At 45.4% G+C, this 16,509-nt stretch overlaps 1 protein-coding gene across 4 annotated transcripts in view; it reads right to left on the reverse strand.

Moving 5' to 3' along the window:
• dennd5b (DENN/MADD domain containing 5B) overlaps positions 1–16,509 on the reverse strand; it is a 91,592-nt gene that overhangs the window by 55,577 nt on the left and 19,506 nt on the right. For 2 of the 4 annotated variants that reach the window (XM_063216724.1, XM_063216723.1), the window contains exon 2: positions 1,379–1,438. The exons of the other annotated variants lie outside the window; for them this stretch is intronic. In XM_063216724.1, the coding sequence (XP_063072794.1) occupies positions 1,379–1,438 (60 nt within the window). The remainder of the gene's footprint in view (positions 1–1,378; positions 1,439–16,509) is intronic. 4 annotated transcript variants of the gene reach the window in all.

The raw sequence follows: 16,509 nt of genomic DNA on the forward strand, positions 1-16,509 counted from the left end.
GAGAGAGAGAGAGAGAGAGAGAGAGAGAGAGAGAGAGAGAGAGAGAACGAGAGAGAGAGAACGAGAGAACGAGAGGACGAGAGGACGAGAGAGAACGAGAGAGAACGAGAGAGAACGAGAGAGAACAAGAGAGAACGAGAGAGAACGAGCGAGCAAGCGCAAACATAAGAGGGTACAACAATGGCTAATTTAAAAAGCCCAAAATCAAACCCTGGAAGAAATAAGTGGGCCAATAAAGCTGGCTCATTAACCAAGAGAGACAGAGGAAAGAGAGGGGGTGGGGCCAAGGATGCAATCAGCATCGCCTGGGAGCTGATTCGGAATAACAAGCTCAAGAAGCGCAGAAGACTGACCCACATTTCAGCATCACAGCAAAAAGCCCACAAAACAGGCCAGGAGCAAAACAAGGCAGGGAGAGAGGAGGAGGAGGAGGAGGAAGAGGAGGAGGAGGAGAATCACAGTTAGCATCCTTGGGGAAAACCACAAAGTGAATTTAAACAAAGACACTGGGGTCTTTGATATCGGTTTGCATTGCACACAGATGGACACAAGTTATTCTTTAGCACATGTTTCTAATTTGTTAAAAAAATGTGTTATTACCGACACATAGAGTATGATCAAGTGTAATATTAAACAATAATGTTATATGATTAAAAGTGATAAATAATCCATTACAGATTGGAAGGAAACATCTGTAGTATAATACTAGCCAAGATACCACGCAGAACCCTCATGTAACCTTTCCACTTATAGAACAACGGACCAACTTCACAGAGGAGAAAATGACTATAATAAATACTGCACAATTCTAAAATAAATTAAAAAATTACAATTTGTCAACATTTAAACCTTTGACAATGTGTGTGTGATACAACTCCACATTTCACTCAGATCTGCAGGGTGTTAGTTGTCTCAAGCGGGGATGGGAGCGGATGAGGGGGAAGAGGGGGAGAGATGAGTGGAGCAAGCGAGAACGGGAGCAGAGAGAATGCCTGTCCTCTCTCTGCCTTGTGCACCGAGGAGGGCGACGAGGGTTAGTATTGCCACCAGAGGTGCGCAAAACGCTGCTCAGAAGTACAAACCCTGCCATAGTCTCCTTCCAACACAGGTGACACTGGTCTGGGGTGCATTTATCAAAACCAAAGTTGCTTACTACATTAGCTACTTTGCTGTTTTCAATGCATTTTCCCATTGGCAACTACCGAAGTTGCTAACAGGCTAACATCTTCTCTTTTGAGAAATGCACCCCTGCTTGGTCTTCGGTACAATCAACAGATTAGCAGCTGGTTGAATTAAATTTGTGGCAGGCAGGGTTTTTACTTTCTGAACACGGCATTGGCACCTCCGATTGCCACTGACTGCGTTGGTGCCACTTTACCTGTCGCTGCCGCCTCCGGATCCTTGCCCTGGCGGTCGGCCTCGAGCCATTGGTACAAAGCTAGGATGATGGCAACATGCAGAGATAGAGATAGAGAGAGAGAAAAAAACACACAAAAGCACAGCGGCATGTGAAAAAACAAACACAAACCAAAAGCAAACTGTCACACACAGACAAATGCACAAATCAAACAAAACCAAAAAAGGGTGATGAATGCATGGTTAAGCAGTGCACATGAGTTTGTGTTTATGATGTGTGCATGGGAGCGTGCATGCGTGTGTTTGGGTGTCTACTCAGTTAGAGAGGGTGGGGGGTCTGTGATATGCACACACACACACACACACACACATACAACAAATATTAGTGAGGAGCGTTGGAGCAGTAGAGCGTGGTAACCATGGCAGCCTGTGAAATTCGTAAGTGCGAGAGTGAGAGAGTGAGCGAGCTGCCGGCTCTCGGCTAGCATGACGCAGAGCACGCAGATTTAAATATCTCTCCCGAGATAACACTGTGTACAACACAAGCATACATCATCTCTCCATGTGTCACATCGTTTGACCTTTATTGAACAGAGAAAACATCCTACAGTCTATTATGGAATCCGAAGCACAACTTTGTATATGGATGGCATGTTTAAAAACACAATAAATGCAGTGACCGACCGTCCCATCATCACAGTTTACACATTGCCTGGGAAACCAACAGAGGCAGGGACAAAGGGGACTCTTGTCCTGTGCCCAGGGACAGAGTGGGCCCAGAATTGGGTTCTCATTAAATTGTATATATTGGGCTGGGGGGCTCTTTCAGATGACTTTGTCCTGGGCCTGGCCAAATCTGTCAGCGGTCCTGCACATTGCTTTCTGTCTTCACCTCGAAAACAGCCGAAACCACAGCCTTGCATATAAAATAGTCAGTATTAACATCAGTATCATCAGGTGATGCACGATCATCCAAATCAACTCTCAAGGCCAAAGTTAAATGACCAGATTATTGCACATACCGGTATACAGCATCAATTATGAATATTGACCATTTTTCACATTTCCATCCATATCTTGGCCTTAGAGGCAGACTGTTGCCCAAGGCATGTCTGCATGTTAGTGTGTGCGAGCGTGTTTGTGCATGTGTGATATCACGCTGTGCACTCCACAGGGAGGAATTTTAAACGGCAGTCTGACTGTCCTTGCCTTGAGGAGAGGACACTCATTGAAAATACAGAGACAGAGAGAGAGAGATAAAGCGAGAGAAGGTGAGATGAAAAAGGAGAGGTAGAAAAAAAGGGGGTAAAGCATGGAAAAAAGAGGAGTGTTGCCAAATCCTCCCTGTGCGTCTGTGCCCTTGTGTTGTGTTGTCTCATTAACAGGACTGTGGGGTCACGCCGCCATTACATACACACACAGACTAGCCTGTCTGCCCACTCAAACACTAAACACAACACATGTAGCTGGAGCATTAGCACCTGATGCTCACAAACACAAACACACACACAAACACAAACACAAACACACACACATACACACACAAAATGCATGTGTGTGCGCGCACGCGAAAACACACACACACCTGGTATGGCAGACAGACACAGTAGGCATCAAGAGCAGTGCTGGCTTGTGTACTGCTCTGCAAGAGTGTGATAGATTGTATCCATGAGATGGACGACCGTAGTGGCAGGGTGGCAGAGAGAGAGAGAGAGAGAGAGAGAGAGAGAGAGAGAGAGAGAGAGAGAGAGAGAGAGAGAGAGAGAGAGAGAGAGAGAGTGTGTGTGCGAGAGAGATTGAGTTAGACTGTTAGTGGCACAAGGTCGTGGCACCATCAGCGCTTCTCTCCAAATTCCTCCCCCAGGCAACAGCATCCACTGTAAGCACCCAGTTACATAACACTAAAGGGACACAAAATGCTGAGAAGGGCCTGCATGGATCAGAGTTGTGTGCGTGCGAGTGTCTGTAGCTGACCCATCATATAATAGGCTTCATTTACAGAAGGAGGCAGTTCACACCAGACAGGTAAACACACCAGGAGAATGGTAGTAATTATCTTTCATGCCCCGTTTGTGAATTCAATATGGGGTCATTTCACGTGAAATCAGACACTTTGGGACCCGACCGACCCGGATTTCAATCATAATTGGTGTGCCTTTTCATTAGCAAGGTAGCACCCCAGAACTGCATTGGTTTGAATCTGACACTAATATTAAGGGAGAAACAGACTAGGAAAGGTTCACATGTGAGGGTAGGACACTATACATTCAGCCTTGAATATATCAGTCAGTGTTAGTCACAAAAAGATGCCTGTGGTGTTGTTTGAAAGCTCTTTTCTGGCTCTACATATTACACAATCACCTTGGAATACAACTACTCTCAGAATATGAATTATGATAAATTGAAAAATTAAAAATTGCATATCTAAAAAACGTATATTTTAAAATGGCCAGTTCCTTGTCCAAACGTAGCCGGCAATGTCATGAGCAGCACCTAAAATGCTGGTGTTCGGTTTGTTATTCATTTCAGAGAGAATTTGACTCACAAATATGGCATCATACAGACCACTTACTAATAATATGGTAATACCATAGTAGCATCACATGACAAAACAAAAACAAAACAAAAATGGTCAGTGTCCATGGTCCCAGGTTTCAGAAACTAAGGCAGATGTCCATTTATACACACCAAATGATGATATGTGAATGTTTGAACATTCCTTCTCTGTGTACCTGTGCCATCTTCCCTTTACCGTACTTTAAAGAGATAATCAATGGCTACACTCTCATTTTGTACTCTACCAGTGCATTTGAAGCAGCAGCTGTGTCTTTTGTAGATAATGTATAAGTACGTCCCGTTGCAGTTACAGGTTCCACTACCAGAAGCACATCCTGATGATCCATGACAAGTCTGGTCTGGTCTGAAGGGAAAAGTGAAGGATGGAGATGGCCCATAAGGATGCAGGAAGTTCAGTTTCACCTCTCCAGTGCTCGGCATACATTCCTCAGCACATGCTAGCCACCAGTTGCCATCATATTTACAGCTTACAAACATACCCTTTGATGCTTGAAAATGTAACACATTCCTTTACTGAGCTCACTCTTTCAACTCTGCCTTCTCTGAATGCTGAAAATGGCCTAACTTCCACTGTGTCCATTGACAATGGGCAGAAGCTGTGTAGTTTTTTGAGTACCTGGAATAGTTCTTGCAGATTCAAACCTTTTCAACAGGTTCTCAGCTTCATGATGGTACATCTCTGTTGTGGCAAACTGGCAATGGATGTTCTTGACATTATCCTTGACAAATTCAAACAGTTGGTATGGCGTTACAATTTAATTGTCAATAGGACGTTGCAGACTTGCTCGTGCAGCAAGCCATTTAACTGTCCCTCCAACGCCATCACATGGACCTTTGCCATGTGATGTGGCAAAAAAGTGCCACTCTGCAGGTATGTGAAAATCTGCCTCATGGTGGCACAAATTTGTTGTGTTTTTAAGGTTCTTATATTGTGCAGCACAGCCATCAGAAAAAATATAGGATCTTCTTTGGACGTTCTGTCATTGATGAAGTGTCACTGAGGAACTGAATTAGGAGCTTCTGAAACAGATGTACAGCAATTGTATCATGAAGGATGCAGTCTGAAATAACAAATAGCAAAACAGATTTTTTTCCCAGTTTCAACTGATCTTGGTAGTAGCATACAAATGGATGGATTGTGGCCTGCACTGGTTGTTCCAGTGAAATGATTGAATAGCATCTTGAATTACAAAACTATAGTTTTAAAAACGTTCCTGGTTCAAGGGAGTCAGTCAAGGATAATGTCAAGAACATCCATTGCCAGTTTGCCACAACAGAGATGTGCCATCATGAAGCTGAGAACCTGTTGAAAAGGTTTGAATCTGCAAGAACTATTCCAGGTACTCAAAAACTACACAGCTTCTGCCCATTGTCAATGGACACAGTGGAAGTTAGGCCATTTTGAGCATTCAGAGAAGGCAGAGTTGAAAGAGTGAGCTCAGTAAAGGAATGTGTTACGTTTTCAAGCATCAAAGGGTATGTTGGAGCTGTATTTGATGGGCAACTGGTGGCTTAGCATGTGCTGAGGAATGTATTGCCGAGCACTGAAGAGGTGAAAACTGAACTTCCTGCATCCTCATGGGCCATCTCCATCCTTCACTTTTCCCTTCAGACCAGATAGACTTGTCATGGATCATCAGGATGTGCTTCTGGTAGTACCTGTACTAACCTAACCTGTAACTGCAACGGGACATACTTATACATTATCTACAAAAGACACAGCTGTTGCTTCAAATGCACTGGTAGAGTACAAAATGAGAGTGTAGCCATTGATTATCTCTTTAAAGTACGGTAAAGGGAAGATGGCACAGGTACACAGAGAAGGAATGTTCAAACATTCACATATCATTTGGTGTGTATAAATGGACATCTGCCTTAGTTTCTGAAACCTGGGACCATGGACACTGACCATTTTTGTTTTGTTTTTGTTTTGTCATGTGATGCTACTATGGTATTACCATATTATTAGTAAGTGGTCTGTATGACGCCATATTTGTGAGTTAAATTCTCTCTGAAATGAATAACAAACCGAACACCAGCATTTTAGGTGCTGCTCATGACATTGCCGGCTACGTTTGGACAAGGAACTGGCCATTTTAAAATATAGGTTTTTTAGATATGCAATTTTTAATTTTTCAATTTATCATAATTCATATTCTGAGAGTAGTTGTATTCCAAGGTGATTGTGTAATATGTAGAGCCAGAAAAGAGCTTTCAAACAACACCACAGGCATCTTTTTGTGACTAACACTGACTGATATATTCAAGGCTGAATGTATAGTGTCCTACCCTCACATGTGAACCTTTCCTAGTCTGTTTCTCCCTTAATATTAGTGTCAGATTCAAACCAATGCAGTTCTGGGGTGCTACCCTGCTACTGAAAAGGCACACCAAGTATGATCGAAATCCGGGTCGGTCGGGTCCCAAAGTGTCTGATTTCACGTGAAATGACCCTATGAGGACAACTCTGTACTCTCATTGACAGCCATTGACAGCCATAACAAAGTTCATCTATGCAACAACATTAAATATTTAAAGTCTTTCCTTATTCTACCCTTCTCACCATTACTAAAAATCTGCACCTATATGTTGTGTGTGTGTGAGGAGGGTGGGCACAAATGCACATGCCATGCGCACACACACACCTCAACATTGAACACCCCGTCATGACCCCGGGTCCTTCAAACACGCGCATCCATCAGCACGTCCTATTCCCAGCAAGTCATGTCTGTCAGGGGGCATTCATTCACTCTGCAACACACTAGTGCAGCGCTCGCACCCCATCAATGTCAAACAGCACACGGGTCGACCACAGTCATGTGTCAACACCGCTGCACATGGCCCATGGGCCACAGAGTCACCTCCCAGTGGATGGAAACGTGATGAAAGCCAGGATGGCAATGCCCTGAACATGACCGCCCATCAAAACAGTACATAGGGCAGTAACAATGGCTTTATAAGCACAGGAACAAAACAAGGTTGCTGGATAAATGCATATGTTGATGGGCACCATTCAGATGGTTTTGTGAAATCATAATTCAGGAAATGGGCTTGAACAAATATGTGGCATGTCGTTTTAGCCAGAGCCATGATTAAACAGCTTTGCCAGATAGGCTTTCACATTCATTACATTCTGTAACTAGAGTAGGGTGTTTCAATTTGTTTATCGCATCCCTCTCTTTCTTTGGCTCGCTCTCCTCCACTCTGTTTTGTTGCGGCTCTACAAGTCAGCTTGAAATGAAACAGCTTTTTCTGCGAGCACAAATGAAGCCTTTAGTGGCGTCTACGTTTGTCTGTGCACCTCTCTGGCTACACAGCAGGCCGACATTTCACTGTTAATTCAACATTAACACAGTCAAGGTTAACACTCTACTAGTTGGCTCTACTGTCTAAGTGTTGAATCAGTGCTGAAAAATGTACAGTGTGGCTGCCTGGGTGGCTGTTGACATGCGTTGGGCAACTGCTTCCAACAGAACAACTCCTCTCCAAGGCAGAGCAGAGAGCTGAGGTGAAGGCATTGTTCTGGAGCTTGCGTGCAGCTGCTGCTACTGCTACTTTGTCTCTGAGAAAAAAGCAGGACGCCCTAAAATGGCACATTTTGTGCTGGGAGGAAAATGCCCTTTTGCATCGTTGCACATTATGTGTCCGTTTCGGTCTGCATGGACAGTTCAACAGCGCCTGAACAGCCAGCCAGGCTGAATTATGTTGGGCTTGTAGCTTTCACAACGCGACATACAACGTCCCTCCCGATACATGTCCCACAATGTTTGCACAAGTTATAAGTTAATGCATGCCAAAAAGGTTTGTACTTATGCACATAAATAGGACGCACAATTAATCAATAAATATACTCCATGCAAATGTACTGCAATATTAGAAATTGAAATCTTAATAAATGAATATTGTGCTAAAACAGTGGGCTGCAGCTTCTGTGCCGTTTATTCTGGTGCTTTGGTCTTCCCTTCTGTTGCCCCTTTCTGTTTGCCCTGAGCTTTGCAACGTGTCCTACTTTGTGTCAATGTGTTCCAGTCTGACATTTTAAAATGTCATTCAGTCCTGATGGGAGAATGGTGCGTGCGTGTGTGCGTGCGTGCATGCATGTGTGTGTGTGTGTGTGTGTGCGTGCGCATGTCTACAGACCGTCAAACATATGTGTGTACACAGGCTGATCTGAGGTCATACATGATGTAAAGCCTTGGGGATGTAATACTGTGTGTGTTTGTGTGTGTTGGTATGTTGTCATGCGAGAACCAAGCTGTGAGGTGTGTTGCATGTTTTCTGTGCCTTCTTATCAGAAGAAGCTGCTGGCCTGTTTGTGTGTGCATCCATGCTCTCTGGAAGTAGCCTGCGGTTACTTTGAAGGTAATCAGCATAGAGACGGAAGTAAGCACTAGCCAAGCAGGAGTCTAAGAAAGCAGCACTTACGGACTGGCACAACAACCCTCCAGTTCCGCTGGCAAAGCCCCCATTGCAGCTAGCCAGACTCCCCTGACACCAACTCCACTGTCTTGTGTCCACATGAAGCTCATGGAGGTAAGAAGAAGGCAGCATGAAAATTCCATCCACCCACTACAAATTCACATTCACACACTGCTTATAAGTGGACTGGAGGGATGACATACTTCAAAAGACTTGATTCCAATCAAAAAAGCATTCCCAGAACTTTGTATGAAATGATTCCTTATCATGCCACGCATCACGTTTCAGCTATAATGCCTTCAAAACTAAAACTTCAAAAAATCATCTGGACTGTGCAAGGTCTGAAGGTTACACCCAAAACCAGGCACTCCCCATACACATAACGGAGGACCAGTGAGTGACCTTGGGGTGTTGGCTGTGGGGTTACTTGGCTGTGGTCCCCAAGCCTTTAATGAACACGGGGGTAATAGCAGAGGTCCATGGGCTCCATAGGCTGATGTAGAACAGCGTGGGGGGATACTAAAGACATTACAATGATTGACTGGTTTATATATAGCCATTTACAAGGCCGCCCGGCACTCTCGCGCCCTGGCCCAAGAAGGGATCGATTTCTACTCCCCCTCTCTCTCTCTCTCTCTCTCTCTCTGCTGCACAGTCCCGACTCCACTCCGTCATCTCTCTTCCTCTATCCCTCTCTCTCAGCCAAAAACACATCCACACACTCACACATATGGTCACAAACTGATGCATGAATTACAAAAAACAAACCCAGGAAATCTCTGTTTACACATGCAAAACACATGATGAAGGCACAAATAATATAAATGCAGAACTTAAAACCTTGCCCGCATGAAGATTTTTTTAAACTGATACTGCACAATGTCTATGCTACTACCTTCACTACCTGCATGTACAGGGTTCTGAGATCATGTCTTGGTGATACCACTGTAAATAAACTGAAATTGAATCGAAGATCACCAGTTTCTAATTATAATCAGCAAAAAAAATCATAGGAAAGTTTTATCAACAATTGTCTGTGATGTGCCTCAGCTTGCATGTAGGTAGGTGCTTTTGTGTGGAACAGTATGTCACTGGTGGCGCCTGAGTGTGTGCGCAACAGCAAATGTATTTTGTATGCAGGTGGCGTTTTATGGAAAACTGGGTGATATTGAATTGGGTGTTGCCAGTGGAAGGGGAACACAAAGAGGAGAGCGGGGAGAGTAACAGGAGAGAAGAGGTGGGGTGAAGAGGGGATACAGAGGGAATTGGGTGAAGGAGACAAAGAGAAAGGGAGGGGGTGACGGAGAACAAAAAAGATTAGGTGAGCTGAGGTAAAGGCCCAGATGGGAGAGCTCTGCATTTTAAACATCAGGGAGTCTGCCCTCACCACATTCAAATTCTAAATTCTCCACTGGCGTGGAATACAAATAAACACATTTTTCTTCCCCTTCTCCGCTGTCCAAGACTACAGTGACTGTCCATAGAAATCCTCAATCTCCATCGCTCGCTCTCACACACACACACACACACACACACACACACACACACACACACACACACACACACACACACACACACACACACACACACACACACACACACACACACACACACACACACACACACACACACACACACACACTAAATGTGCCATCAGATCAGTGTGTGGTCTGGCCTAACAGGAGACCGTGACCACCAGTACTGTTAGTGCAGATAACTAGATTACCTACACCCCCTCCCCCACCCCCACCCTCTATCGACATCAACATGGCGGTCATCCCTCATTCCCCCTCCAGCCGAGAAGCTCCGGCCACATCTGTGCCTATTGGTTGCCTTACTCAAAACAGTGAACTAGTGTGTGTGTGTGTGTGTGTGTGTGTGTGTGTGTGTGTGTGTGTGTGTGTGTGTGTCTGTGTGTGTGTGTGTCACTTCAGAAGGTCCTCACACTGTATAGCATCTACATACACTACATCTTTCACAGTCTTTACCGTACACACACCGGCATAGCCACACATCATCGCCTTTCAGTGACATAGACCAACAGTACCTGACTTTACACCTTGTGCAAGTCTGCTGCCTTACAGATCCATTGTTACCTCCCTAGGACCAAGCTCAAGGCAGCAGGGCACCTCTTGATACGTGAATAAAAAAAATGGTACAGAGTACAGACTACCTCTATCCACATGTGTCAGCCTGAGCCATCCTATATCACAGAGGTAGACATTTACAGTGTGTTGTTGTACATACAGCAAGACCAACAGACAGTGTGTATGTTTGAGAGAGAGAGAGAAAGAGAAAGAGAGAGAAAGAGAAAGAGAAAGAGAAAGAGAAAGAGAAAGAGAGAAAGAGAAAGAGAAAGAGAAAGAGAGAAAGAGAGAAAGAGAAAGAGAAATAGAAAGAGGAAGAGGAGGACAAAGCAAAAAGGAGAGAAAGACTCATCTTCAACAATGTAATTTTAAGTAATGAAATATCTCCAGACAACTGGCTCCATTTCACACATGGCGTGGTTTTGTAGCGCGCCAATTTCACAGCAGTGTCTCCTCAGCCTCCAATCGCTCCAAAGCCTGTGCTGCCGAGCGATACAACACACACACACACACACACACGCGCCCACACACACGCGGCTGGCAAGGCAACCTATCAGCTGCCTGCCTGCACTGTCATCAAGACCACCATGGCTGGTTGCTAGGCAAGTACACTGTACACTGGTGGAGGAGGCTGTGTAAGAGAGGACGAGACAGAAACACAGAGAGACTAAAAGAGACAACATGAGAGAGAGAGAGAGAGAGAGAGAGAGAGAGAGAGAGAGAGAGAGAGAGAGAGAGAGACCCATTAAAAGTGGATGAGATTCAGTCTGCTCTGGCGATATAAACAAAACCCCTTCTCCATCCCAAATTAATTCCCCCAAACCTGCCTCCCTCCCACCCTCTCTGCATCCCTCCGGCGGGCTTGGCATACTTATCATGTGCCATCATCATCAGACCTACTACCGACTTCAAATAAAGAAAAAAGGCGCACTACACGTGAGGCAACTCACATAACCAAACGTGAAATTCAACCTTCCATACAAAGTAAATGTGTGATGTCTTTATTAGTGAAATCTATCTACATGAACCAAGTGATTGCTACGTTGCAGACAAAATGGAGTACTACTGTGAATATTAAATACTAGACTAGTGAACCCTCATGGTACATGTCTTTTTCTGCAGGGGGTCTAGCTGTGTTGGCATTGCCATTGCCTCTCAAACCAATCAACAAACAGGCCAATTAACAAACAGAGAGGATGCATGGGGACATATACCTCCCTGAAACAAACAAACGTTACAGTCAGCCCTCTGTACAAAAATAAGAGTCGTACCAGGGGCTGGTTCACATGCTTGTGGATCGTGTCCTCAAGTAACCTGATGGGTGTGTTAAGTATCAGATATACTACTGGCACACACACATACACACACACACGCATTGTACACACATGCACACATTTCAGGGGGACATAAAGTGTCAAACACCTTACACACATATGCTAAACAAAGTACCCACACTGGAGGCCAAGTTTGGACACTGGACTGCTGACATTTGAGGCACACATGAAGAAGGGCTAATCAAATCAGCGCTGAACTTGAATGGAGGCCTCTCACCCCAGCCTACCCGAGGCCGTGACACCCACGGTGACCCCTGAGCCCCCTGGGGGCAGCCAACAGAGGGGATGAAAGGAGAGCAGAGGGCCTCGTCCTGTGTCCGGTTTAGATGTCTCACTGGTGGGGTGACTCCCTCACTCATGCCCTCCCTCAGAGGTGGACTAGCCTGGAGGATCTGCGTGCGCACGTGTGTGTGTGTGTGTGTGTGTGTGTGTGTGTGTGTGTGTGTGTGTGTGTGTGTGTGTGTGTGCGTGAGTGTGAGTGTGAGTGTGAGTGTGAGTGTGAGTGTGAGTGTGAGTGTGAGTGTGAGTGTGAGTGTGAGTGTGAGTGTGAGTGTGCGTGTGCGTCAAGAAGATTCAAGATTCAAGATTAGTTTATTACGTCTTATTATAGGTTTGAAGCCTATAAAGAGTAAAAATTGTTGTGTTTTTTCTTGTGTCCTCAAAAAGATTTTAAAAATAAAAATAAAAAAGGGGGGGGGGTGGAAAAAGTGCAAAGAAAGTGCCTTGTTGTCTTCAGCATGAATTCAGTAATCTTATTGCTTGGTGGAAGAAACTACTTTGGAGTCTGGTAGTATGAGATTTCAGGCTTCTGTACCGTTTCCCAGATGGTAACATAGTAAACAGTCCATGGTAGGGGTGACTAGGATCAGCCAAGATTTTCTTTGCCTTCCTGATGCTCCTTCCCTCTGTCATCCAGGTGCAGAAGAGAAAGAATGAAGAAGTCTGTGTCAATGCATTCCTCAGAGACACGAATGATAATCCAGCCATTCAGCCAGCCTGGCCCTGAGCCACACAGCCCATAAAGCAACACGATGAAGAGAAGAGAAGAGAAGAGAAGAGAAGAGAAGAGAAGAGAAGAGAAGAGAAGAGAAGAGAAGAGAAGAGAAGAGAAGAGAAGAGAAGAGAAGAGAAGAGAAGAGAAGAGAAGAGAGCTCCAGTGAGAGGGAAGATAAAAAGCCAAGGCAGAGAGACGCATGATTAGTCGCAAGTTGACAAATTACCATACTGACGAATACGTTTCCAAAAGCAAAAAAAACTTAAGACTCATTGCACCTGCCGTCGATCAGACTGAGCCCATCTCAACCTGGATGCTCTCTCTCTCTCTCTCTCTCTCCCATCAAACAAAGCCCTGACTGACTACTCTGAATGGGTCCAAAGCAGCTTGGCAGTAGCCTCTAACACCCAACGGCTCTCTGCCTCTGTGTGTGTGGTGGTGTAGCGTGAAGGGGTAGTGTCTGGCCAGAGGGGCCCGAGCGACAGCCACCATTTGTGGAGAGGTTTGGGGGTGGGGTGGGGGTTCTTCTTTACCCTGGACTGCCCCTAGCCGACACTGAGTGCTGTCCAGCTGGGAGCACGACCAGCATCCATCACTGCCACTCAGCCACAATAAAGCTGCCTCTCAAACTATGAGGGTGCAGGAGTCTGTTAAACACCTTCCCATCTTGGCATGGGGAGTGTTTATGTGTCCGTTTGAATTCCTATCTTTTTACCTCAGTGCTTGAGTGTGTGTGAGTGCCTTGAATCAAATAGCACATTGTGCATCAATTGAGCCTCTGACAATGCAGTAAATGAATCACCAAGGACCGTATCCATTCAAATAGAAATTCGCATTTTGTTGTTATGGATTAACTGAATGTTGTGGAAAGTACGCCTCCACAAGCGTGTGTGCACGCACACACACACACGACCGTGCGTGAACATACATTCTGTGGCCTCAGGACTGGGGAAGACAGTAAGGTAAAGTCTTGTGGTTCAGTCCCCAAGCTAATGACTTCCACCTCTACTTCCATATCACAGCAGTCCTCCAGCCCATTACCTTGTCATTCTTCTCCAGGAGGTAAGCTCATTTCCCTTCCAGCGGCCGTGGAGAAGTGCCTTTGAATTGCTAATTCATTTTTACACTCGTCTCCCCCACACATGAAAGGGCCGGGCAGTAGTGGTGGAGACGGGGAGGAAGAATAGAGAGCACCAAAGCAAAAAGATGATGATGAAGTCTCATTCCTATGGAGAACAAGCCCCCTCCTTGCCATCAACATTCAGCAGGCTCCATCCCTCCACAGTATCCCTGAGATGCAAGAACAGTTTAAGATAGAAACCGAATCGAATAGAAACCAGAGAAAGAAACCAGAAAGGTTCAGGTACGAAAGGGCCTCAAAATAAATCTAGTGTGTATCAGTGTATGTGTGTATGTCTGTAAGAAACAGAGAATGAGATTTTGTCAGAGAGATTGTGTGTGTGCTTGTGCATAAGAATGGCCTTGAGATCACGGGTTAATGTAACTCCTGCACAAGCGCCTTCAATCCCCAGGGACAGAGCAGAGGTGTACCACTGAACACTAGACATACAAATGAGGGGGGATTGGGAAGGTGAACGAGGGGGGGAAACGGGGAGCATCTGTTGACAGCCAGCCCTTATGAGTCTGCACTGGGTTAATGCTAAATAATGGGCCCAAATTACACCCTAACACACACGCACACAAGCGCGAGCACACTCACAGTGTCCTGAAGTGTAGCACAAGCTCCAGACACTATGTTGCATTATTCATGGACTCAATGTTCCACGGGCAGGGCTCAAAGTTCACACACGTGGTACACAAGCAATGCCGTGCATGGTAAGCATGAGCTTTTGATTGACAGGCTTTGTAAAGCCAGACAACTGGGTGAAGAGGGGCAGCTGTTTCGGCGTCTGTTGGACGCACAAATAAATGCAAAAAAAGTGTGGACTAAGCATGTAGGCAAAAGTTTGGGGAGGTCAGCGTGGCTACACAGTTGGGAGTTAGGAGAAGACAAATGAGAGTGTAATGACCACAGCGCTGCTGATCTGAAGGGAATGTGTCTCTTCAGCCACCAGTTAGTTGCCTTCTCCTCCCAACAGATGTCTCAAGATTGAGGTCATCGCAGCTGCAATATGCTTAATATGCTTACGTGCGAACTGGGCCACTCAGCAAATCGATCTGAACGTTACAATCAGAACAAAAAGAACTGGGCTCAGGAAAAGTGCATCCAATTCAAGGTTTTAAACAATGATAATGTCTGGTGAAAAGACTCCAAAAACTAGTTACATATTAACTTTTAGCACCCGTCAAGATTTGTTTTATTTTGTTTTCAATGGAAGGGACACTAAAGCATCAAACATCATTGCACGCAGCTGCTGTACTTAATACAACTCGTATAACTTTATATTAGCAGATTTAACTTTGGAAATGGCATGCTGATACAAATTAAGGAAATATGAAATGTCTATAGAACATGGGTGTGCTTTGATTACAAAATACTTCTGAGAAGACGAAATCTGAAATGGCCATTCTGTCTTCACATTCCAAAAAGAAAAGATAACGCTTCCCTTCCTCCCCCCATCGCCTTTCACTCATCACTTTACTTCTCTGTAAAATACCTCTCTCCCCCATCATCATCAACCCACCGCCCTCTCCCAAGCTCCACAGTGCTGGCAGGCAGGCACTGGGTTCTGCCAGCTCATTGTGGCTTCTGGGCACATTCCGTTACGTGATGGTGGTGGTAGTTGTGGTGGTGGTGGTTGGGTAGGGGCTTGCACATGGCGACGTGCCAAAGCAGGTGGCCGACCGTGCCACTCCCGTCACCCTACACAAGAGGAGAGCAGCCAAACACACATGTCCTGCCAACACTGGCCATCTGAATACAACAGTGTAGCGCCATCTGCACACCAACAGGGAGAGAGAGAGAGGGAGAGAGAGAGAGAGAGAGAGAGAGAGAGAGAGAGAGAGAGAGAGAGAGAGAGAGAGAGAGAGAGAGAGAGAGAGAGAGAGAGAGAATAATAATAATAATAATAATGGGACATAACGGATGGGGCTCGCCATTCACTAATCTCTTAATGATCATGAATTATCTTTACACAACAGCTCTTTAGTCTTTTATCCCCAGCCGGATACATATGCGTGCAAGTGTGCACTGTAAGTGTGGTGCGTGTGTGTGTGTGTGTGTGTGTGTGTGCGTGTGCGTGTGCGTGTGCGCGTGTGTGTGTGTGAACACAAAGGGTCCGCCTGGAGCGTAGCCCAAATGACTGCTCTGTGTGAAGAGTGATGTCATCACCCGGCAATTCTGCGGCCTGCCTTTGTTTAGGTCCCCTTCGCCAGCAAAGATGGGAAGGGGGGTGCAAGATGACTCATTTCAACTAATTGTGTGTGTGTGTGTGTGTGTTCGTTCGCTCAATTCAATTTTACAGTATTGAGCAACCATCATGATTCTTTTGGTGTGTGTGTGTGTGTGTCTGTGTGCGTGCGTGCGTGCGTGCGTGCATGCGAGCGCTCTCTCTCCCTCTCTCTCTAAATTCAATTGCACAGCATTGGCAACCTTCATGGTTTCTTTTGTCATCTGGGAGTCCAAGAAGGGTTCGGAGTAGAGAAAAGAGCTTGGGACTGGAGCATGGGGGTTAATAAGCTGGTGTATTGCAAGTCAGCAGCACCCATTTCCTTTTTTCAATAAATTGATTGCTGCCTTTATTGTTTCAGCTTCCTTCACTGGATTTATTTAACGTTCAAG

Source organism: Engraulis encrasicolus, chromosome 15 (genome assembly GCF_034702125.1).
Source record: "Engraulis encrasicolus isolate BLACKSEA-1 chromosome 15, IST_EnEncr_1.0, whole genome shotgun sequence".
Lineage (NCBI taxonomy): Eukaryota > Metazoa > Chordata > Actinopteri > Clupeiformes > Engraulidae > Engraulis > Engraulis encrasicolus.